The 26,044-nt window shown below is 35.7% G+C and overlaps 1 protein-coding gene across 1 annotated transcript; it reads left to right on the plus strand.

The window, feature by feature from the left end:
* The first annotated feature begins 2,574 nt into the window (after positions 1-2,574).
* On the plus strand, positions 2,575-3,234 carry LOC143588994 (uncharacterized). The gene has a single exon (XM_077069863.1). It carries the CDS (start codon positions 2,575-2,577, stop codon positions 3,232-3,234), a length of 660 nt encoding a protein of 219 aa, XP_076925978.1.
* Positions 3,235-26,044: the final 22,810 nt, after the last annotated feature.

Genomic DNA, 26,044 nt, shown 5'->3' on the forward strand with positions numbered 1-26,044 from the left:
CTAATTAATCGAAATCATTCTAAAACATTTTGAGTTAGTATACAAATAGAGTATAAACCGGATATGTATGTATCTGACAAGCAAATGGTTCTGCCTAAGGCAAGAGTGGCGTAAATAATCCCATTGGACCCGTGACTCTTACCTGGGAATCAACTTGCTGGAGGTCATGCTCTTGGTTTAGAACATTCTAGTATGAGCCACTCTAACTAATTTAAAAATCAAAACTTATTCTAGGGCATCCCACGACTGGTTCAACTACCTCTTGCTCGTGTTTGTGTTCATTTATCAAGAAAGGTGAGTTCATAGCCCCTTTTTCATGTTTTTTTTAACGTTTTATACTTTGGGGTGGAAACATGCAATTTATTTATTCTATGTTTTATAAATGCTATTTGATTCAAGCTTTGTTCATAAAATTCATTATGTGTGATCATTACATGCATATACTTAATCGCATGTACAACCATTAACTTATTAAGCCCATGGTAGTAAGATGATAGATCTATTGTCCCAACTTGCCTCGGGTAGAGGCCTGTGTGTTCAGAATCCGACGATTGTTAAACATTAATCATAATAGTCTAATCGTGGATTAGACGTCTCGCTAATCGTGTCAGAGGTTTGGTTGTAATAACTAAAGTATATAAAGTAACTTAACACATATGAAATGTTTTCAACATAATACATATTTTATTTAAAAACCTATGTTCTCACCAACTATTTTTAGTTGACACTCTCGCATGTATTTAAGGTAATGGAAATTAAGTAAGATTCTTGAAGTTTCATATCGGGGATAAGTCAGACTTAGAAGTTTAATGAATAAATTGCTATGTCATGTTTTCTATTTTGGATTATGTTTGGTTTTAACAACTTGTTGGTTTATTTTAAGAAGAGTTTTTACATTTAATACCATGTGCATGATTTCAATCTACGCACGCCCCAGCGTTTCCGCCTTCGGCTGTGGGGTGTGACAGATTGGTACCAGAGCCTTGGTTTTAGAGAGTTAGTAACCGACCTACGTCTAAGAATGTCCCTTAGGTTGAAACTATGTTTTATTAGATGTACTAACTTCCTTTTGTAGCATGTCTTTTGATTCTGCCAACCCTTCCGAAAACTCCCACATCCCCTTACCACTGTTGGATTAAGACTACATTGCGCTAGAGGACTTGGACGTGCCTTTGAACCCTCCATCACCAAGTATATCCATCTACAGCCCTATTAGTTGGGCCCGTTTAATGATAACTCCTTCCCCCACCCATGGAGAACTAATATGCCCAATCGGTGAATTCTTAGCCGCGTCAGTCAATAGCTTGGTAGGAAGTAATCAACTACTTGGCGATGAGCTCGAGGATGATGCCACTAGCAAACAGGAGGGCCTTTGCAAATAGATTCAAGATTATTGGAATTTTTGGGCTTACAATCTTGATCTATCTTTTCACTTTCTAGTTTATCTTGTATTCAAATTTTGATGCCATGACATTTCTAGTTTGAACTATCTTTCTTTTATAAACAATTGCTTTATTATTTCTTACCCTTTTACTTATACTTCTTTGTATGATGATTTCTTAGAATGCCTCCTTGTCGCGATGCCTCTAATGACAACAACGATAACAATGCCCCGTTGGCAACAGTGCTCGCTCAAATGGCCACTCTTCTTCCCGCTATCGTCAATCACTCAACGGAAACAACAACAACAACAACAACAACAACAACAACAACAACAATAATGGCAACAACTATGATCAATCCTACCGAACCTTTGTTGCTTCAAAACCCAACGAGTTCACCGGCTTGGAAGGTGCCACCAGCTTGTTACAATGGTTCGAGAGCATGAAAGCCGCTTTAAGCATGTGCAATTGCCCGGAGAATCTTAGGGTCAAGTATGCTGCTAGCACCCTTAAGCTAGGGGCATTGACTTGGTGGAACTCCGAAATCAGGACTCGAGGTCGTGATCCGGCATTGGCTCTACCTTGGGCCAAATTCAAGGATCTGTTAACTAGGAAATACTGTCACCAGAGCGAACTCAGAAATATGGAAGCTGAACTTTGGGGTCATACCATGAAAGGAGTCGATCACCTTGGCTATACCAACCGTTTTCAAGAACTATCCCAGCTAGTACCTCACCTAGTCACTCCTAAGGAAAAGGCCATTGATCGTTACATAAATGGCTTACCTTCTTCAATGAGGAGCATGATCTTGATTGTTTATCCCGGAACCCTCCAAGACACCATAAACTTAACCAATACCTTAACCGATGAACTAGTTAAAACCAGAATTTTGGTGAAGGATTCGGGGAAACAAAAAGAGAGAGAGAGAGAGTTTAAGAAGACTAGCTATCAACCTAACAAGAAACCAAAAACCACCAACTATGCCGCAATCACCCCTACTATGCCCGTCCAAGCTGTGGCTCTTGCTAACCAAGCCCCAGCTAGGGCAGAGTACTCTGGACCTCACCCCCTATGCTCCACTTGCAACTATCATCACCCACCAAGTTCCCAATGCCGAAAGTATACTAACTGTGGTCGATTTGGGCATCTAGCTACTCGATGCTGAACTGACCCTACTGTTGTTAATCAAGCCATGGTGGCCAACCCCGCACCAACAAATAATAACAATGCTCATGCTTTCTTTCAATGCGGTGGTTTGGACCATTTCAAGAACAATTGTCCCAAATTGGCTCCAAACAACAACCAAGCCACTCGTGGTAGAGCTTTCACTATTGGTGCTTCGGATGCACGTCAAGATCCCAATGTCATAACCGATATGTTTCTCTTAAATAACCACTTTGCATCCATACTATTTGATACAGGCGTGGAAAGAATCTTTATATCACTTGATTTTGAACCCCTTGTTAAATGGAAACTGACTAAACTAGACTTCCCTTACACCATCGAGTTAGCCAATGGTAAAACTGTCCAAGCCAATACTATTATACGTGATTCTACCTTGACTTTTGATGATCATTCTCTTAATATTGATCTAATTCCCTTTAAGCTTGGTAGCTTTGACCTAGTTGTGGGAATGGATTGGTTATCCCATAATCAAGCCGAAGTTTTATGTGCCGAGAAGCTTATTCGTATCCCGTTACCATCCGGTGAAATTCTAATCATTCAAGGAGAAAAACCTGATCGTACCCTAAAAATCATCTCTTGTATGAATGCCCGTAAACTTTTGAGGAAACAATGCTATGCCTTTTTAGCCGATGTAGTTGACAAGAAATACGAAGGGAAAAAGATTTAAGACATTCCCGTTGTCAAAGACTATCCTGAAGGTTTCCCGACGACCTGCCAAGACTTCCTCCGTCTCGACAAGTTGAATTCCGAATCGACCTTATACCCGGTGCAACTCCCGTAGCCAAATCTCCCTACCGCTTAGCCCCGTCCGAAATGCAAGAACTCTCTAGCCAACTTCAAGAACTTCTCGACAAAGGATTCATTCGACCAAGTTTCTCACCTTGGGGAGCTCCTGTCCTTTTCGTCAAGAAGGAAGGATCTTTTCGAATATTTATTGACTACCGAGAGTTAAATAAACTTACCATCAAGAATCGGTACCCACTACCGCGGATTGATGATCTCTTCGATCAGCTTCAAGGAGCCACTTGTTTTTTAAAAATTGATCTTCACTCGGGTTATCACCAACTACGAATTCTCGATGAAGACATACCCAAAACCGCCTTTCGTACCCGCTATGGACGCTATGAGTTCATGGTCATTCCCTTTGGCTTGACTAATGTACCCGCAGTGTTTATGGACCTCATGGACCGTATCGGCAAACCGTACCTTGACAAATCCATAATTGTTTTTATTGATGACATTTTAATCTATTCAAGAATCAAGACCGAGCATGAGCAACATCTTCGTCTCACTTTGGAACTGTTGAAGAAAGAACAAATTTATGCTAAATTTTCGAAATGTGAATTATGGCTTCGCGAAGTTCAGTTTTTGGGTCATGTTATTAACGATAAAGGCATACACGTGGATCCCGCAAAAATTAAAGCCATCAAGAATTGGGAAGCTCCGAAAAACCCATCAAAAATCTGTTCCTTCCTTGGTTTAGCTGGTTATTATCGTCGATTCATCTCGAATTTCTCAAAAATAGCATTACCTCTCACCACCTTAACTCAAAAAGGCAAGCCGTTAATTTGGGAACAAAAGCAAGAAGACGCATTCTAAACCCTAAAACAAAAACTTTGTAACACACCCATCTTAACCCTTCCCGATGGAAACGACAATTTCATTGTCTATTGTGATGCTTCAAATCAAGGTCTCGGTTGTGTACTCATGCAACGAGGCAAAGTCATAGCCTATGCCTCTCGTTAACTCAAGATCCATGAAAATAACTACACCACTCACGATCTTGAGTTAGATGCGGTGATTTTCGCTCTTAAAATTTGGAGATACTACATTTATAGAACTAAATGTGTCATCTACACTGATCATAAAAGCTTGCAACACATCCTCAACCAAAAAGAACTCAACATGAGGCAACAGCGTTGGGTCGACTTACTCAATGACTATGATAGCGAAATTCGCTTCCACCCCGGGAAAGCAAATGTCATGGCCGACCCCCTAAGCCGAAAGGATAGAGTTAAACCCTCTCGTATTCGGGCCATGGAAATGATTATTCACACTAGCCTTAACACCCGAATTCTTCAAGCTCAAGCCCAAGTGGTAGCCCAAAACAATCTCAAGGCCGAATTGGATTGTTGAACCGAAAAACAATTTGAAACTAAGTCCGATGGAGTTCTTTACTTCATGGGACACATATGTATTCCAAATTCTGAAGACCTTCGAAATCTTATCTTTGATGAAGCACACAAAAATCGATACTCGATCCATCCGGGAGCCGATAAAGCGTACCACGATCTTTGGGAATTCTATTGGTGGCCTGGTATGAAGAAGGATATAGAATTGTATGTTGGGAAGTGTCTCAATTGCTCAAAAGTCAAAGCCGAACATCGGAAACCCTCGAGTTTGCTTCAACAACCTGAGATTCCTCTATGGAAGTGGGATCAAATTTCCATGGATTTCATCTCTAAACTACCAAAAACCACTCGTAAGCATGATTCTATTTGGGTTATAATCGACCGTCTCTCCAAATTAGCTCATTTCATCCCTGTTAGTGATGCTTACAATATGGAGAGGTTGTCTCAAATTTACATCAACGAAATCTTGACACGTCATGGTGTTCCCTTATCCAAAATCTCTGACTGTGACAGCCGCTTTACCTCCAACTTTTGGCAATCCCTTCAAAAAGCTTTGGGGACTCGTGTGGATCTTAGAACAGCCTATCATCCCCAAACAGATGATCAAACCGAAAGAACCATCCAAACCTTGGAAGACATGCTTCATTCTTGCATAATCAAGTTTGGAGGGAATTGGGATGATCACCTACCTCTCATTGAATTTTCCTATAATAACAGCTACCATACTAGCATCAAATGTGCTCCTTTTAAGGTTTTGTATGGTAGAAAATGTCGAACACCCGTGTGTTGGACCAAGATTGGTGACTCACAAGTTATTGGTCCTGAAATCGTCCTAGCAACCTCCGACAGGATTGCTTTAATTCGAGAAAGACTTAAGGCCGCTCATGATCGACAAAAGAGTTATGCTGACAATCGAAGGAAACCACTTGAGTTTCAAATTGGCAACCAAGTGTTACTCAAAGTTTCCCCTGGAAAGGCATTGTCCGATTTGGGAAAAAGGGAAAGCTTGCTATTAGGTATGTTGGACCTTTTGAGATTCTTGATAGGATTGGTCCAGTGGCATACAAACTCAAACTACCTCAGGAATTGCCCGGTATTCATGACACTTTCCATGTTTCTAACCTTAAGAAATGCTTATCCGATGACACTCAGCCTATTCCCCTTGAAGAAATCTGCATTGATCATAAACTTCACTTTGTTGAGAAACCTATCGAAATCGTGGATCGTGATGTCAAGAAACTCATGCGAAGTTGAATCCGTCCAGTGAAAGTGAAGTGGAACTATAAGCAAGGACCCGAGTTTACTTGGGAACTTGCAGATCAAATGAAACAAAAATCCCTCATCTTTTTCAATCCAAACCAGTCTCCACTATTTAATTTCGGGATGAAATTCCCTTAAGTGGGGGAGACTGTAACATCTATGGATTTTTCTTGTTAATAAACGCTAGTTTTTTTTCTCATTTAATAAAGTTCTTGTATTCATTACATCTTCTACATTTATTAGTGTTGAATTATATGTTATTTATTGAATAACATTATCTTTGTATGCATAAGTGTATGATCCTATGCTCATTTCATCATAATCATGTTTAATTGTTAATATGACACGTTGAACCGGAATGCCTAGATTAATATTTTATAACATGTAACAAAATATTTTGCTATTATTATTAATATTATTTTTATCATAAGTATTTAAATAAACCATGTGATTACAAAATGGAACATTCTAGAATCTTCTATCTTAACATTATTTCACAAATAAGTTTATCATGTTCTTTTAAATTGAAAAAAAAGATAAACTTTTTTTACAAAAAAATCAAAATGTGCCATGCACTTTTCTTATGCACACACATATTTTGTTTTTTTAATTATTATTATTATTAGTTTTTTTATAATTATCACTAAGCTTATCATTAATCTTTAAACAAGTTTTATGTCTATCTCAATTGTATTCAAACCTCCTTACATCCACTATAAATAGAGACTCTCATTCTCATTATTTTTCACACCAAATCCCATTCTCTCTTTTCTCTCTAAGCATAAACAAATAAGTCTTATAATTATTTTGCTTTTCATTGTTGTTTTTATACATTTTTTGTTTTTTATTATGAATTTCTTCTTGTTTGTTCTTATGTTCTTGAGTTTTTCTTTGAATCTTCATAGTTGTTCATATACTCTCACCATGATCATTATAAATTGTTAATAAAACCCTTACTTTTTTGCTTTAAAGATTATGATGATCATGTTATTCTAAGAAATCACCATTATTTTCTCAAGATCTTGGATCAAAAGTATAATTTTTCCATAAACAACTATGAATATTCTTATGATCTTCAAAAAAACTCATAAAGTTATCATAAATATCATAAATTATAATATTTATACTTTAAACCCTATACTTTCATAAATGTCAATAAACATCCTAAACTATAATATTTACACTTTGAACCCTGTACTTTCCTAAATGATAATAAATACACAAAACTATATGATATTACACTTTTAACCTCGTACTTTCTAATTAATCGAAATCATTCTAAAAATTTTTTGAGTTTGTATACAAATAGAGTATAAACCGGGTATGTATGTATCTGACAAGCAAATGGTTCTGCCTAAGGCAAGAGTGGCGTAAATAATCCCATTGGACCCGTGACTCTTACCTGGGAATCAACTTGTTGGAGGTCATGCTCTTGGTTTAGAACATTCTAGTATGTGACACTCTAACTAATTTAAAAATCAAAACTTATTCTAGGGCATCCCGCGACTGGTTCAACTAACTCCTGCTCGTGTTCGTGTTCATCTGTCAAGAAAGGTGAGTTCATAGCCCCTTTTACATGTTTTTTTAAACGTTTTATACTTTGGGGTGGAAACATGCAATTTATTTATTCTATGTTTTATAAATTCTATTTGATTCAAGCTTTGTTCATAATATTCATTATGTGTGATCATTACAAGCATATACTTAATCTCATGTACAACCATTAACTTATTAAGCCCGTGGTAGTACGATGATAGATCTATTGGCCCAACCCGCCCACTCAGGCCTCGGATAGAGGCCTGTGTGTTCAGAATCCGACGATCGTTAAACATTAATCATAAGAGTCTAATCGTTGATTAGACGTCTCGTAGGCTGCTTTCGAAACATTCTTCATCGACAGGGAGCAAGCTAATCGTGTCAGAGGTTTGGTTGTAATAACAAAAGTATATAAAGTAACTTAACACATATGAAATGTTTTCAACAAAATACATATTTTTCTATTTAAAAACCTATGTTCTCACCAACTATTTTTAGTTGACACTCTCGCATGTATTTAAGGTAATGGAAATTAAGTAAGATTCTTGAAGTTTCATATCGGGGATAAGTCAGACTTAGAAGTTTAATGAATAAATTGCTATGTCATGTTTTCTATTTTGGATTATGTTTGGTTTTAACAACTTGTTGGTTTATTTAAGAAGAGTTTTTACATTTAATACCATGTGCTTGATTTCAATCTACGCACGCCCCGGTGTTTCCGCCTTCGGTTGGGGGTGTGACAGGTCCCCTTGCTCGCGTCTCATTACCATTAAGAAACGGACCACAAGGGACACGCTACATGTAAACCCTACAGATAAAATTTTGCATACTCACCTATGGTGAAGGTTCAGGGTATTGCTTGATAACAGGGGTATGTCATGTTGTGGTAAACACTAGCTATTAATTAATTAATTATACCTTAATCATATCTAAAGGCTGCTTGGTAGACTTTGATGCTTAAGCTTAGGTGGATAAACAATACCCTTGATCGTCCTAACTATTCATGAATAAAAGAGAGCAATAAAAATTTTAAATCTGCTAATTTTGAGGTTTAAGTCAAGTTGGGGTGGTCTGTTTCGGTAAAAGTTGAAAATAAGCGGGTCTTAATTGTATAAACCACTGAGTAATATAATTGTCGGATCTTATTTGTCCCAATAATGATTAAGGCACGTGTTTAAGTAGACAACAATATCGGTGATCGCGGTATTTGCGTTATTCTAAAATTTTAAATTAATCTTTATGTTTTTAAGACTATATTTTCAGATTCTGATTTCACTGCGTTAGACTTTTTCAGGGACGGAAAAAGAGTAAGTGTGGGGATATTTGATATGGGCTAAATTATATATAAATATTATAAATATTTCATGCACTTTTTATTGGTTTCCGGGTTAGTTATTATTGAATATAACTCTTAGGTGTTTCACATACAATAATAAAGATTTTCAAAGGACAATGAGCTAAAACGGTATAATTAATCTAAAAAGGAAACATAATAATTTATGATACGGTATTATGGTAAAATACGTTTATAATTAACAAGTTTAAAATATGTCTTATAATATAGTATTCTGATATTTTTATTTAATGAAATCAAATAAGAAATATAAGATGTGTTTGTTTTGACATATTACCGGTTCAAGACCTCGAGAAGTAATATTTCAATTACATGGTTATTTTAGGGGCTTAATTAGTATGGTGGAATGTATTTGTGACATGAATGCAATGGATGGATGGATGGATGGATGGATGGATCAAATCACTCATGTGGACCTGACCGAAAGAAATAAAGAAGCCTTAAATTATGGTGTAGCCGACCTTATATGCATTTGGGCCCACAAGCCAAGTCGGTTAAGAAAGGAATATAAGAATTGGCAAAATATAATTTGAGAGGAGATACTCGTGTAAAGATATTGGACGGAAATCCTAGGAGAAGTCAGCCACAAGAAGAAAGCCTTTGGTTAAGTGGAGTGCGTTCGGGTTCAACACCTACTTCACCATGCATCATCACTATTCGGTTTGAATTTATTATTTTAATCATGAGCTTGGTTGTTGAACTTATTTATTTTAGTTTATTTGATTTTAAGATGTTAGGCTAAACTTTATAGACTGCCTAGGTTTATGATGAACCATCGTTGATGTTTTGATTTTAGTTGGAATGTTTTTTTCGTTATGGTTTATGATTCAGTAAACTATTTGATTTTACTAGATTGATGCGTATGTGTATTTGGTTTTGGTTGTTCTAGTTTTATTATTTCACATTATCCTAGGTGATTGTCTGTCATATAATAGGATTTTGTTAGGTCATTTATTGTGTGTTCTTGACTAATTTGTGGTTGATTTGCAATAAAACCATAGGAATAATATTATTAGTCAAACGAATAAAAGTATGCTACTAACCTAGAAGCTGTAAGTTGATAGGTTATTGTTAGATCTTTGTTGATTAAGATTGCTAGATATAGTTCTTCGTAAAGAGTCCGTCTAGGTTTGATTAATTAACCTTGTCTATTGAGTCAATTGAGTTTATGAAATTACCTTTGATTTCTGCGCTGTAAGGTAGGTTGTCGTTAAAAGGTACTCGTTCATAACTAATTAGATAACCATAAGGAAGTCTAATATTAAAATTGGTGTTTTTAAGAACTTAATAGAAATTCACAGGTGTCTTCTTGAGAAGGGTCAGGGGTCCTGTTCGGGTTTTCTTTTAAGTGACTATTTTATGATCCCGGTTCCATACTTATTATTTTCCAACTATTTGATAACTGAAAATTTGGGATTCTAGCCTAGGTGGTTTTTATCATCATATGAATCAGTCAAACTTGTTTGTCTTGTGTTTCATTAACAAGTTTATTTTATTAATCTAATATAAAATAGCTTAAAAACCCCCTTTAATAATAATAAATAAATAGTCATGTCAGTTAGTCGAGTCTAATTAATTATTTAATATACGTAATTTAAACAGTCTCATGGGTTCGATGATAGGACTTACTTAGCTATAGTAGAGTCGTTCGGCTCACTTGCCAGTCAGTAGTTTAGTCGAGGAGTCTAGAGTATTACTTAGTGTCTAGATTAGCGTAATTTAGTTAATAATTATTTGACTGCTTTTAGCACACAGTGATCACCACCATTGTATTAGTGTGACGTTTGTGAAGGTATCACTATATTTGTTTAATGATTTATGAGTGAGGTGTTCAAAACCACTAGAGATTAGCTAAACAAAGAAAGTGATCACTTCCTTGGAATAATGAAGCGTTTGTGCAAGGTGATCACTACCTTGGATTGGTGAAAGGCTTGGTGCATCGATGATCTTTTCCATTTACGAGACACGTTTATGTTGGTGCATTTTCTGTGTGACAATAGCTTATTATACATCACATGATTGTAATCGAGCCTGTAATATGTTTGTGTTTGAATGTTATGTAAATGGGCTTGGAATTGTAGCGAACTTAACAAGTAAAATTGTTAAGTTCGCATGTTAATGGCTAACGAACGTATGGGTCTATATAAACATAAGTTCGGTTTGGTTTTAGTTTAGACATTCCATACACTTCCAGCCCTATTCAGTCGTTTGGAGGGATAGATTAATTGTGTATTCATGAGTTCTAGTTCTAGTGTTGATTTTAATATGTTTATAATAAATAGAAGAAGTGTTTAAGTAATCTTGTTCTCGTTATACTTGTTTACATCTCGTTAGCGTTAATAAGAGGGATTCCACACCTCTTATAGTACGTATCAATCATGTATCGATCCATTCTGGGGACCTACAGTTTAGTGAAGCAACTCTCGATTGTGGAGAGCGGGGAGGGCGTAAAGTGGTTTTGTTAACATGTATTTGAACCTCTATAATTTTAATTTTTTCTTTCTAGCCCACGAAGTCTATAAAATTTTTATACATTTAATTTGTTGAGTTTTGACAAGTGTTAATCCATAAAAGATTAGTTTTTACAAACCTAAATTGTAAGAAAACCTATTCACCTACTATGGCATCCACATGAAGCTTTAGCATCAAAGTGATCAATTAATGAGTTGACAAGTTAACTTGACCAAAGCTAAAAGTTACATGTACCCGCATTTTTAGTGTTTGATATATTTGAACTGTAAATGGTTATAACTAGTAATACCCACGGATTGCTCAGGAAATCAATCAGTTAAACATGCACGTTGCAGTCTTTAAAACCTACGTGTTGAAATTTTGGCATTGGTAAAACCCAACCATTAGTGAAATCCGAGTGTTACGACGGCGAGTCAATGTGAATTCGGTTGGTATCGACTACGATCATTACGGTATAAACAATGTTGGTAAACCCAAGCATTAAAATCCATATAATAAGTTGGTCCAATTAACATATAAAAAACTAAAACTTTAAAACGACGTTTATTCTATTGTTAAAGCTGGGCGTTGATAATACCCTAGTGTTGTTGTTCCCAATATATATATATATATATATATATATATATATATATATATCAAGGTGGACCAATGGGGTGGCCTCGATCGGTGAAACTTAGGCGTTGGTAACCTGAGCGTTGAGATAGTGAGTATAACAACTCGGATTTTTAATTATTATCTTATTAACCGTTACCCGACCCGTTTTTATATTCGGGAAATTTTATCCAAGAAAATATCGCGTTATTCGAGATAATATTATTTTATTAATATTTGTTATTATATTTATTTAAAATATATAAAAATAACTTTGATTTATATACATTATTAACCCTAAACTAAACTATAACCCTATTATGTATCCACATCAATAATTTAAGGACCTTTATGCAAATTGTATATATTATCACCATATAACCCATTTACCCATGATCCAAACTCATACCTTTGACCCATATAGCGAACCCGTGACATGATTAACATTCTTGGACCTCAATCTTTGCATCTAACTTGGAAATCGAATCAAAATATATGTTATTCATACCATAAACTACCTCACTGATGTTTTAATTATGTTATACCGATCAATCATGATTTGTATTGCATTTTATTCTAAGTCGTCTCGACACGTTAGTGAACATACATTATAACGTCCATAATAAATCAATTACTCTCGGCTGCTTCATCTTTGACACATAGAAAATATTCTCCATTAATCAATTACTTTATGATAAGCTTCCGATTGCTGAATTTGATTCAAGTTGTGTCGTCACCAATACGTTTAATTTACCCATAAATTCGTGTTCCTTTTAAGTAATTATTATATGCATCTGACTCGTCTTTCATTTCGTTTCAATAACCCTAACAATTTTTAATCAAACAATAAGCATATTGACCAATTGGATTTATAGGATTCTTGGGTGAAGTTGTTCATCAGTCTGTCTGTTTATAAGTTATTATTCATGTGTTATAACCAACTGGCTGGTAGCACAGTTGGTTGTAGGCATGTTTGTGGTGAACCGACTGCCAGCGCAGGTTTGATCCATCGCAGCCCATATTTTACCCCCTTTTTTGGATTTTGTTTAGTTAATTATTATTAATCATACTTAATCATTAATTAACATTATAAATATCATTTAAATCTTATTATTAATATCATATATAATAATAAATCAATATTTTTACAAAACCGACACATTTATTAGTTGTTTTCCGAATTTTGGTTAAAAACCATATATATATGTATATATATATATGTATATATTTATATACATGTATATATATTAGATTATTAACATTTATAAAGGTTTTAATGTTTAAAAATGGTTTTAATCTAATATATATACTTAAAATTTATATATTAATTAACACATTAAAATATAGTATTTTATGAAAATATTGTATTTTATATAAATATTATTTTTTATTATTTACAATAAAAGAAATCTTTATTAATAATAAAAATGTATATAATTACATTAAACGTATATTTCGATTGAATTAAACAAATCTCTTTATATAAACTATAAAGTATTATATTTATTTATTAAGTATTTTTAAGTATTTTATATAATTAAATCATATTATTTACTGTCACACCCCGACTTAGGACCTAGGTGTGTGACCAATAAGTTGGTACATATTTTGTAAATATATCAGAGTTGCGGGTTTTTAGCGGAAGTCTTTTAATATAAAATATTCATTTATAAAATGTCGGGTTAAAATACCCATTCAATCTTGATAAAACTTATTTGAGTAAATATTTTCTTCAGCGGAAGTCTTTGAATAAATATTATTACATCGAAAACTCGGGTTTAATTACCCGTTTGATAATACAAATATTATTCTTTAGAAAACATAATTCTTTATAATACTTTCAAATAAAATATCTGAGCCATCAGATAACATCTAATGACTATAACACGAATCTTCTATTCCTTCTTGTTTGTCTGTTCTAACCTTTCTTGTTCTCCTATAAAATGGTTAGGAAATACGTCAGCACACAGCTGGTGAATGACGCTTACTCTTTGTAAAATATTTTCAATACTTTTATGAAACCAACAATAATACCTTTGTGACTACTCATTAGGTACCCAACTAAATTGGGATCAAATTACCCTAAGTACCTTGTACAATTAATTATATAGAAAATATCATTTCTCTAAACAGTCCCGTAGACCTTCAGAGGCATGTTGATGATATGCATGGCCTCAGGGAACTCCGAGTCACCATGTATGAACGGATCCAGACACATGTATACTCTTAATCAGAGTGTTAGTTTCTTATTATTGTAACACAAGTTTTAAGGATTAGTAAATCCTATGAAAACATTCTGACTCTAAAAGAGTTTGTAAAAGGTTTGGGGTGTATTCACCTTTTCTGTTTATAATCAGTTTCTGATACTGATTCCTGTTTTCTGCTTCTTGACTTGTTACCTCGGACCTATAGTACGAGAATAACCTTTTGTATAAATAACTAGATCATCGATCTAGCTTCAGACCTTTAGTCCATTTTGTATAGCTTTAACCTTGATAAAAACAGTTGTTTGTATAAAGCATTTGGACCTTTAGTCCTCTTGTTTATTTACCAATCATATACTATGTTTCTTCTTCAGGAAGAAACGTCTATACTGAGTTTCTTCTTCAAGAAGAAACATTAATTTAACTATATTCTTTGAATATTATATTTTCTAATAATAAAGAAATACTATTTTAATTATACCCTTTGTATATACTTGCTTATGTTTCTTAATCAAGAAGAAACAATATTTTGACTATAACCTTTGCTTAAGAAAAGTTATATAATATTAAATTGTAATCAAGGTTTGGTTATATCTCAGACTATGGTCTAAGCCATAAAATAATAACTTAGGCAGAACCCCTACCTTGCACGGGTATTCGGAGTTAGATATTCCTAAGTTTATACGGGCAGCACTTCTACTCTATATGCACGTTTATCGAGGCGTTCTTGGTCCACCTTTCTTGGCACGCAAATCGAGGTGATGTGTAGGTGTCGCCGGGTTGTGCACGTACTTCGAGGCGGAATGTCGGGTTACTTTTGATTGGCATACACTTCGAGGAAATGTCGGGAATTCGGACGGATTACGAGATTCGGCACGCAAAACGATGTATAGAGAGAAAATATTCTAGAGAGAGAGAGAGCGTGTGGAAATGTGTGTGTGGGAGAATGCCGTAGCCTCCCATTTGATAGCCAATTTTGGGTCCCATCGCGATACGCGATGGGCCCCGTTTTTCAACGGCGTCGCGTATCGCGACGCCCACCTTTCTGAGATCATGCCACGTGTCATGTCATGCTGCCACGTGTCACCTGGTTGTGACACGTGTCCCTGAGTCATCACGGGTCATCGCGATACGCGATGGCCGTGTCCTTTGACTCATCGCGTATCACGATGGGTCCTTGAATACCATTTTTCATTTTTGGTCCTTGGCCTTTGATAGTTTGTCATGTCTAGGTCTAATTCTCGTTATCCAAAAATACTAAGGCGGATCGCGGCGATGCGAGCGTGCGAAGTGCAAAGTGCGCCATCAAAGCGCCACATTGTGCCCAACGCCCTTCGCCGTAGCCGTCTCCTTCGCCTTCGCCATCGTCATCGTCCTTGTCCTCGTCCGAGCCTTTGCGCATGCGCTTCGGGTGCTTCGCACCCTCCGATAGGACCACTTGGTGCATGCTAAGCATAAAAGAATATAACTATGGAAATTCTATCTCTTATAAAGAGCTTCCATTTCTTTACCACTTTCCATGTGGGATGGATTCCATCTTTCTTATTTATACCCATGTGGAATGCTTCTACTTTCTTGCATCCTTCCAAGAGGGATGGAGTTCCCTTTTATTATTTTCTTTATGTGAGAAAACTTAACTTAGGAAATATTATTATTTCCTTATTTTTCTTATATTTCTTCATTTAATATATTCTCATGACTTGTTTATATATTATTTTTGATCCCTCAACTTTCCTAGGTTGTCAGATTTGGATCCTAATTTTTGGGATGTTACATCCTCGCCACCTTTAAATGAATCTCCTCCTTGAGATTCGTTGTCTTAAGTGTGAATGGTTCTTACTTTTCAATTGTTGATTAGATTCTATCTAATCTGATTCTTTCTTATAATCTGAATATGGAGTTGCTGAGGTTTCTGTTTTGTGGTTAACTTACATCCTTGAATGATATAACCAGTTAATAGTTCAGAATATCATTAGTAAATATAAATTGATAAACACAATGATCAGTCGTGTTTAACTATTTACCTTACCGTTTGTAGTCTAAACATTTACGGATGTTAACTACATTGTTGTTTGGATTCAGTCTGTCTAATCTATTTCACTAAGTTGTTGTTTAGATTCAGTCTTCGAATCTATTCTATCCTTGATCTGATCAATGATGTTCTGTATATTCTATCAGTACCCTTGTATTATTTGCTATACTTTAGCGATTGTATTTCTTGAATATCTTCGAACTCTTTTTCTTCGACTTTTTGATCAACCTTTGTTGATAGATAATTCTATCAATTGTATTCCTTGAATATCTTGTGTTTGATCGGGAATTCCTTTATATACTTGTCCTCGTATATTTAATTTTCATTTTCTAATGTTTAACGTATCCTTTCTTTCTAATCATCTTCCTAGATGATACATTATCTCAACGGTTGAACCTCTGACTATCCTTTAGAGGTAATAAATATAAGCATTTTTGTGTATTAACACGATCTATATGCTAATATTTCATTTATAACATAGGGAATTAAATACCCTTCTTTGATTTACAAAACTTCTCGTTTGATAACGAGTTACATTTAATGTACCAAAAATTAACTAATCTATCTGACATTTCTTTGTTATGATCTTGTCATTCCTTAATCTTGATTAGCTTTTCTTTTTGGGCATTCGGTCTTAAAGTGTCTCGTTTCTCCACATGTAAAACAAACTCCTAACTTCTTTCGACATTCTTCTATTGTGTGTCTTGCTCTCTTGCAGTATGCACAATTGTTTGTATTTTCTAGTCGACACTTTCCAGTATGTTTCTTTCCACAAGTCTTGCATGTTGACTTGGGAGTACTTTCTTCTTTTTCTAACTTCTCGAAATCTTTAGCTTTCTTGATTTCTTTATCTTTCTTCTTTTCCTCCTCTTGATTTCTTATCATATTGTTGATTAGGTATCCGGCCAATTCCATAGCCGAATCAACTATTTCTGGCATATTGGATCGTACCATGTCTCTTATTTCTCTTGGTAATCCATATATATAGCGAGTTACTTTATTATCTTCTGGCGTTACCAAATGTGGAACCAATCGGCAATATTCTAGGAATTTAGTGTTATATTCCCTAAGATTCGTGCCAATAACCTTGTGATTCCATTACTTGGTTTGAATTCGATCCATTTCATGAGTTGGGCAAAATTTCTTTAATATAAGACCTTTGAATGTTTCCCAACTTAATTTATACATTGTTTCTCGACCCTTGTTTTGAATCAGGGTATTCCACTATTCAAGAGCTTCTCCCTTGAACATTTGTGAAGAATACTGAATAGCTTCCTCACCGGTGCATTTGCTTATGGTGACGATTGATTCTTGCTCTTCTAGCCATCTCATAGCGGCTATACCATCTGAGTCTCCATGAAATTCTTTAGGGTTGTAAACTTTAAATTTCTTAAAGTTGCATCCTTTTTGGATCTTACGTTTCTTTTGTTTCTTATTCCTTGAATTATTATCAGATGTAGAGCTATCATAAGCCTCTTCCTTTCTAGATTCACTTTTACTTTTCTTGTTGGATTTTGGTTGACTTTGATTTATAGAAATGTCTTTGATATCTTCCTTAATCATCTTTTGAATTCCTTCCATATATTGGGCGGGAATTTCATTATCTTTATTTTCAACGTTTTCTTCATTCACAGTTTTCTTAGGAGGACTGTTGTGAGAGTTTGCCCTTTCCTCTCTTGACATACTACAATAAAATTTGTAAAAGATAAGTCCAATATTCGAAGAATTCAAAACATATCTTTTATTCATCTTATTATAGTTACAAGAGTGCATATTATTTGTTACAATTATACTCTCTACAATTACTAAGATTTTATTTCTTCCAACGAATGACAAATTTCTTAATCTTGCTATCTTTCTTAATGTTATTGCTAGCCTCCATTTCATTTTCTGCCACTTCCATTTCCTTCATTGTTTCTTTATTTTGAGTGTGAGCAGCGTAAGGATCTTGAGTTGCCGGAACATTAAAATATTCCTGTCCGTGAGGATATTATTCCGGATAAGTCATTACTTCTTTTTCCCTTGACATCATTGGTTTCTTAGATCTACTTGATACGTCTCCCTACGTATTCCGATTTGGAATAATCTGAGCTAGCGGAAAGTTAGAATCGATTGAATCTGAATCTTCCTCCAATTTTGTTTGGCATGTACTTTCATCGCTAGATATAGGAATTGGGAGAAAAGACGTCCCCATAAATCCTTTACCTTTACAAGATCGAGGCTGACATGATCCTTGGCTAGATTGACAATCGGACATCTGTGCGAGGTTAGATTTTAGGGATAGGAAGACGCTCCTATCTTATTTGTATTGTTATATCTTATCCGTATTAATTTTGAATAATTTCTTGATACTTTTCAACTAAGTATCTAGTTTGTTTGAATCAATACTTGTATAATAAGTTTTCCAAAACTTATCCTTAATCAAAGCCTAGATATAATTAAATACCTAATTCGCTAAGATTGATGGCTCAGATACCAACCTGTCACACCCCGACTTAGGGCCTAGGCGTGTGACCAATAAGTTGGTACCTGTTTTGTAAATATATCAGAGTTGCGGGTTTTTAGCGGAAATCTTTTAATATAAAATATTCATTTATAAAATGTCGGGTTAAAATACCCATTCAATGTTTATAAAACTTATTTGAGTAAATATTTTCTTCAGCGGAAGTCTTTGAATAAATATTATTATATCGAAAACTCGGGTTTAATTACCCGTTTGATAATACAAATATTATTCTTTGGAAAATATAATTCTTTATAATACTTTCAAATAAAATATCCGAGCCATCAGATAGTATCTAATGACTATAACTCCAATATTCTATTCCTTCTTGTTTGTCTGTTCTAACCTTTCTTGTTTTTCTGTAAAATGGTTAGGAAATACGTCAGCACACAGCTGGTGAATGACGCTGACTCTTTGTAAAAATATTTTCAATACTTTTGTGAAACCAACAGTAATACCTTTGTGACTACTCATTAGGAACCCAACTAAATTGGGATCAAATTACCCTAAGTACCTTGTACAATTAATTATATACACAATATCATTTCTCTGAACAGTCCCGTAAACCTTCAGAGGCATGTTAGTGATATGCATGGCCTCGGGAAACTCCGAGTCACCATGTATGAATGGATCCAGACACATGTAAACTCTTAATCAGAGTGTCCGTTTCTTATTATTGTAACACAAGTTTTAAGGATTCGTAAATCCTATGCAAACATTATGACTCTAAAAGAGTTTGTAAAAGGTTTGGGGCGTATTCACCTTTTCTGTTTATAATCAGTTTCTGATACTAATTCCTGTTTTCTGTTTTCTGCTTCATGACTTGTTACCTCGGACCTATAGTATGAGAATAACCTTTTTTATAAATAACTAGATCATCGATCTAGCTTCAGACCTTTACTCTGTTTTCTATAGCTTTATCCTTGATAAAAGCATTTGTTTTTATGAAGCATTTGGACCTTTAGTCCTCTTATTTATTTACCAATCATATACTATGTCTCTTCTTCAGGAAGAAACGTCTATACTGAGTTTCTTCTTCAAGAAGAAACATTAATTTAACTATATTTTTTGAAATTATATTTTTTAATAATAAAGAAATACTATTTTAATTACACCCTTTGTATATACTTGCTTACGTTTCTTAATCAAGAAGAAACAATATTTTGACTATAACCTTTGCCTAAGAAAAGTTATATAATATTAAATTGTAATCAAGGTTCAGTTATATCTCAAACTATGGTCTAAGCCATAAAATAATAACTTAGGCGATACCCCTACCTTGCACGGGTATTCGGAGTTAGATATTCCTAAGTTTATACGGGCAGCACTTCTACTCTATATGCACGTTTATCGAGGCATTCTTGGTCGACCTTTATTGGTACGCAAATTGAGGTGATGTTTAGGTGTCGCCGGGTTGTGCACGTACTTCGAGGCGGAATGTCGGATTACTTAATGAGTGGCACTCACTCCGAGGAAATGTCGGGTATTCGGCATGGATTACGAGATTCGGCACGCCAAACGATACTCGGCACGCAAAACGATGTAGAGAGAGAAAATATTATAGAGAGAGAGAGTGTGTGGAAATGTGTTTGTGGGAAAATGCCGTAGCCTCCCCTTTTATAGCCAATTTCGTGACGGGCCCCTTTTTTCAACGGCGTCGTGTATCGCGACGCCCACCTTTCTGAGATCAAGCCACGTGTCCTGTCCTGCTGCCACGTGTCACCTGGTTGTGACACATGTCCCTGAGTCATCACGGGTTATCGCGATACGCGATGGCCATGTCCTTGGACTCATCGCGTATCGCGATGGGTCCCTGAATATTATTTTTCATTTTTGGTCCTTGGTCTTTGATAGCTTGTCATGTCTAGGTCTAATTCTCGTTATCAAAAAATACTAAGGCGGCTCTCAAGCGGCTCGCGGCGATTCGAGCGTGCGAAGTGTAAAGTGCGCTATCAAAGCGCCACATTGAGCCCAACGCCCTTCGCCGTAGCCGTCGCCTTCGCCTTCGCCATCTCCATCGTCCCCGTCCTCGTCCGAGCTCGTGCGCGTCGGGTGTTTCGCACCCTCCTCTAGGACCACTTGGTGCATGCTAAGCAAAAAAGAATATAACTATGGAAATTCTATCTCTTATAAAGAGCTTCCATTTCTTTACCACTTTTCATGTGGGATGGATTCCATCTATCTTATTTATACCCATGTGGAATGGTTCTACATTCTTGTATCCTTCCGTGTGGGATGGAGTTCCCTTTTATTATTTTCTTTATGTGAGAAAACTTAACTTAGGAAATATTATTATTTCCTTATTTTTCTTATATTTCCTCATTTAATATTTTCTCATGACTTGTTTATATATTATTTTTGATCCCTCAACTTTCCTAGGTTGTCAAATTTGGATCGAAATTTTGGGGATGTTACATTTACGATAAAACTTCGATAATAAAGTAATAATAAATCTAAGTAATATTTAACTTTCGTAAGAGTGTACCCGGTCATCGAATTCCCGAACGTTTATCTAGTTTTTAATTCATTATTGAAATCATAGTTATTTATTCCGCAATTATTATTACTTAGGATTTCTTGTCGGTATTACTTAGGATTTATCGCTTTCTTGTCGTGTTCCTTCCCGCTTTGCTTATTTTATTAGGTGAGTAATCACTCCCCTTTTTACGTATTTTCAATCTTTTAGGGACATATGCGTATTTACAGTATTTATTTATTATCTAGTATTCAAAACCGCAACTGGTTAATCCTTGTATATCAGTTTATGCCAAACTTGTTATTTTCTTACTTGCTTTATTTGAATACATTTCAGAGAGGTCCAACATATTCACATTATAGTATGATCATACGACCGTCGTAATGGTTGGCGTCCGATGCATTGACAATGGTTTCACCGACAACTCATCTTTGGTAACCAATGTCTGGCGCATGGCAACAGTTTAGCCCTATCTTTATATTTGTGTGATTTGTTTATATGCTATGGTTAAATTGCTTATCTCACAGGAACAATTTGCATTTTTCTTTATTTATTATATATTATTATTGTAGTGTGTTAAACTGGTGTTTACTCATTTAACATGTGTTGTTGACAAACCTTTCTACTTTATGCGCATATGCAGGTTATTGTTTGAACTAGTTGCAAGATTTGGTGAAGACTTAGTGAAGAATTAAGTTAGAAGAATTATAATCAAGACTTATATTTGTATTCATTGTTTGTTCAAATGGTTGTACTTCGTATTTGAATTTATATGGATATTTAATTAAATTAAATAGATATTGTCACCTTTAAATTATTGCATGATAGTACATCGAGAGCTGTGAGCAATCAGCTCACGCCCCGACATTTCCGCTTAGGTTGGGGTGTGACAGTGAGTCTACGCAACTTCATTCGGTTTGCTTACAAAAAAAATATAAAAAATTGTGGTGGACCAATGGTGGGCCGCCTTGGTAGATGAAACTTAGGCATTGATATAACCCACACGTTGTCGGTTTTGAACATTGAGATAGTGAATCTATGTGTCAGTCTCCATTACATTCGTGATGATAACAAAACTAAAAACAACCAATTTAGCATGGTATAGCAAGCTTGCAACCAAGCTTCTCATCTATAATATATATAAATGAAAACTTTAAAATCCTGCGTGTCGTGATGTGGTCGCTCCCCCTTTTTGGGAGTCACCAGATTTCCTTGATTTTAAATGGAGGCTTCTCATTCATTTGACCCGAATTCATGGGTATGAGTCTAATCAAACCCATATATTTCTTAAACGGGTTATAACATCTCATTAAGTTAAAAACTTGTTGGTGCATGATGTCAGTAGTTCAGTATCTCGTGTTTAATTGTGTCTGTAATCGTTTAGATTGTTTGTTTTGTGTTGAATATTGTTTCTTATATGTTCGCCATGCTTTAAGCGAATTTGAAGGTCAGTGAAGTTATGACAACTTCGCCTAGTGTGTTAGGCGAAGTTGTCGAGCTTTAAATACTCTTAACTTCGGCTGTTTTGTTTAAGCTTTTGGAACGATTTTTTTGTGATTCTCTGAATCACGTGTTTTTTCCTTGCAATATATCAAGTATTATCTTTTGTCCTAGTGTGTTTGTTTATATTCAAGGTATTAATCATCTCGACACTCGTATCATACACGTGGGGATTCCGCACCCTCGTGTTACGAGATACTCCTGGGTAGATCCGGATGGGAACCTACAATTGGTATCAGAGCATTTAGCTCGTGATTGTGTGGTTCGGGATTATCACACGGGTGTTAAGATCGTTTCGTTAGACTATTCACGGAACGAGTTTACGTTGAAAAACCTCTCTTTTGTCAATTGCCCATCAATACTCATCAATTACATCTTCCAAACAACCTCACAACCCTCGAAATCTACTGTGTTTAACCTGCAAACCACGTTCGTTCTACCGGTGAAGTTGCCGTCACCCAAACTAGGGTTTTTAGCGAAGATATAGGATACAGCGAAGTTGTGTGGTCAGAGAAATTGTGTGGTCAGCGAAGTTGAGTAGTCAGCGAAGTTGTATGCCTAGCGAAGTTGTTAGCTAAGTTGTCTAGTTCTCTTTAAGCGAAGTTTAGAGTCTGCGAAGTTCTCTTTAAGCGAAGTTACTAAGCGAAGTTGCAGTAACTTCGCTGCTTACTGCACAGAGTCTTATCTTTGAATTCTAAGCCTCGTTTCATTCAAGTATGACTTCGATAAACATCACTGAACTGGTAAAGATGGAGGTTGAAGCAGGTTCTGCAACTAAAGCCAAAACTACTGAAAGGTACTGATTTCGTTGCATGGAAAGATCGGTTTGAATAGTATGTGAAGTATCAGGACGCTAAGATGTGGGTTTGTATTCAAGACAGGTACATTCCTCCAACATCCATGATTGAGGGTCGTGAACAGATTAAGAAATACAGTAAGATGGAAGATGATGAAAAGAAAATGTATGTGGCAGAAAGTAAAGCGCATGTAGCTATAACCATGGCTCTCCCACAAGAGATTCTTCATACTTTTAAGAAATACAAAATAGCTAGAGAGCTATGGGAAGCACTAGAGAATCTATATGAAGGAAATGTGGGGATACGTACCTCCAAGACAAAGCTGCTAAAAACTCAATTCTCCGTATTCAAGTATCTGAAAAACGAATCACTTGATGACATCATCACACGATATTATCATCTGATGACCGAGCTAAATAACTACTCCATTGAATATAAGGAAGAAGAGATAGTAGAAAGGCTTCTTGATGCTCTCCCACCAAAATGGGAGATGTACACTGTTCTGATGAGAGAAGATAAGGACTTTGAGAAGATTTATTTGGAGACGGTGGTAAATAAGTTACGGAATTTGAACTTAACATGGCTCGAAAGGAGACACCAACTGATCAGGTTCAGGATCCGGGAATGTATGGTGCTAAAGTCACTCAAAACTCAAGTTCAAAAACAGAAACCACTGCCTGCTACTCAAAGGGGGAACCAAACTCCATTTCAGATGGTCATGTTATTCTCAATATGGATGGTGACGTATGTTTTGTAGCTGGAGGTAGTAGTTCTTCAAAACCTCAAACCACAACTAGTAATTTCTCAACCAATGGTTCTAGCAAGAACTACTCACAGATGCCTATGAGTGTGAAATCAGCTGAACAATAGTTTGCTCTTTATGCCTCCTTCATTGCATCATATGAGAATTACATCAAAGGAAAAATAGTCGACCCTGCAACTTTGGATGAAGACTATGATCAGATCGACGCTGATGATCTGGAAGAAATGGATCTGCAGTGGCAGATGGCTATGATAGTAAGAAGGGTAAAGAGATTTATGAAGAAAACTGGTAGAAAGTTCGTTGGCGAAAGACCGGGGTTTGATAAGTCAAAAGTTCGTTGCTATAACTGTCAGCAAAATGGTCACTTTGCTAAAGAGTGTACAAATGAGAGGGTCGAACGAAGCTAAAACAGGCCTGCTCAACAGAATGGGAGTGGAAGTGAAAATAAGGCTATGGTATCTCAACAGAACGGTGGATACAACTGGAATATACAAGTTTTGGAGGTGTTCGAACAGGCAAATCTGGTAAACAAAGAAATGGGAGAAGATCAAGCATACATGGCAGAATTGAACGATCAACTCTCAGAGGTAAGTTTTGAACTTCATTGTGAGCAATGTGAAAACCTGGCTGATCAATTGAAAACATTAACTGATCAGTTTGTTAGTTTGGACACTCAATTTAAAAACTTAAAAGAAGAACATCACTATTCTAAAACTAAAGAAAATAGTTACTCGGTAAAATAAAAGCTAGTGAAAAGGATATCAGAAGTCTTAAAGAAACCCTAGCTGAAAAATACAAGTGATTGATCTTAGTTATGAAGTGTTAGAAGAAAAGACCAAACTAATTGCTGAAAAAGATAAACAGATAGCTGATTACCAGGTAAAAGTGGTGGAACTGAACAGAAAAATTGAACAATTAAGAAATTCTTCTGCTATGTTAGATCACATCATAAGTGTTCAACGTTCCCCGGTTAACAAAGGGGGAATTGGATTCTCAGAAGGCCCACCACCATACAATAATAACTACACTTATGATCCTAGTAATCAGCAATCTGCAAATGTTGACATTAGTCAGACAGTTCCAATAAAGGTTTCTGCTAAAGAAACTGAAGTTAATGAGAGTGAAGCGAGTAAGACAAGTCCTAATGTCACTAGTACTGTCTCAAGTTCTGTCTCGTCAAATTCGGACAAATCATCCGAATCAGGTGAGATAAAGGAAGAGGTAGTGTTACTAAAACAAGGGGAAGACTATAAGTTCGATGAAAAGAAATCTTCCCTAAATCCGTTTGTCCCACCATATGTGAGGCAAACTGATAGTAACACAACCTCGACATCTTCAGCAAATTTTGAAACGAATGTTCAAAACAACAAGAACAAATCGAACAGAAGTTGTTTTAGATGCGACGAGGACACTTTGTCAGTGATTGTCCTCTGAAACAATGGAAATCCAGAAATATGAGGCCACAGAAACTGAGAATAAAACGAATACTAAATATGATGCTGGTAAGAATGCTAAAACATCAACCTTCAATCATTGGACTAATCCAAGATTTCAAAGAAATCAGTCTCGTTTTTTCCCAGTAAATCACCAAACCAACAATTATAATTCCATTAATGCTAGAAATTCTCGAAGGTTTGGATGGCCTCATAGCCAGTCATCTAGAAATTTCCCTTTCAGATCTTATAGAAACTCTCCTCAAACTAACTTTGGACAACCAAGATATTGGATGTCGGATAACAGGTTTAATCAACCCAAGACCAGAAGGTCTTGGGTTCCCAGATTTTAATCCGTTTCTTTAATTGTGCAGGAACAGTCGAGCAGGGCTGGAAACAACATGTGGGTTGTCGACAGTGGTTT

Source organism: Bidens hawaiensis, unplaced genomic scaffold (genome assembly GCF_021521415.1).
Source record: "Bidens hawaiensis isolate Kalapana, Puna unplaced genomic scaffold, B.hawaiensis_p1.1 tig00037133_1, whole genome shotgun sequence".
Taxonomy (NCBI): Eukaryota; Viridiplantae; Streptophyta; class Magnoliopsida; order Asterales; family Asteraceae; genus Bidens; species Bidens hawaiensis.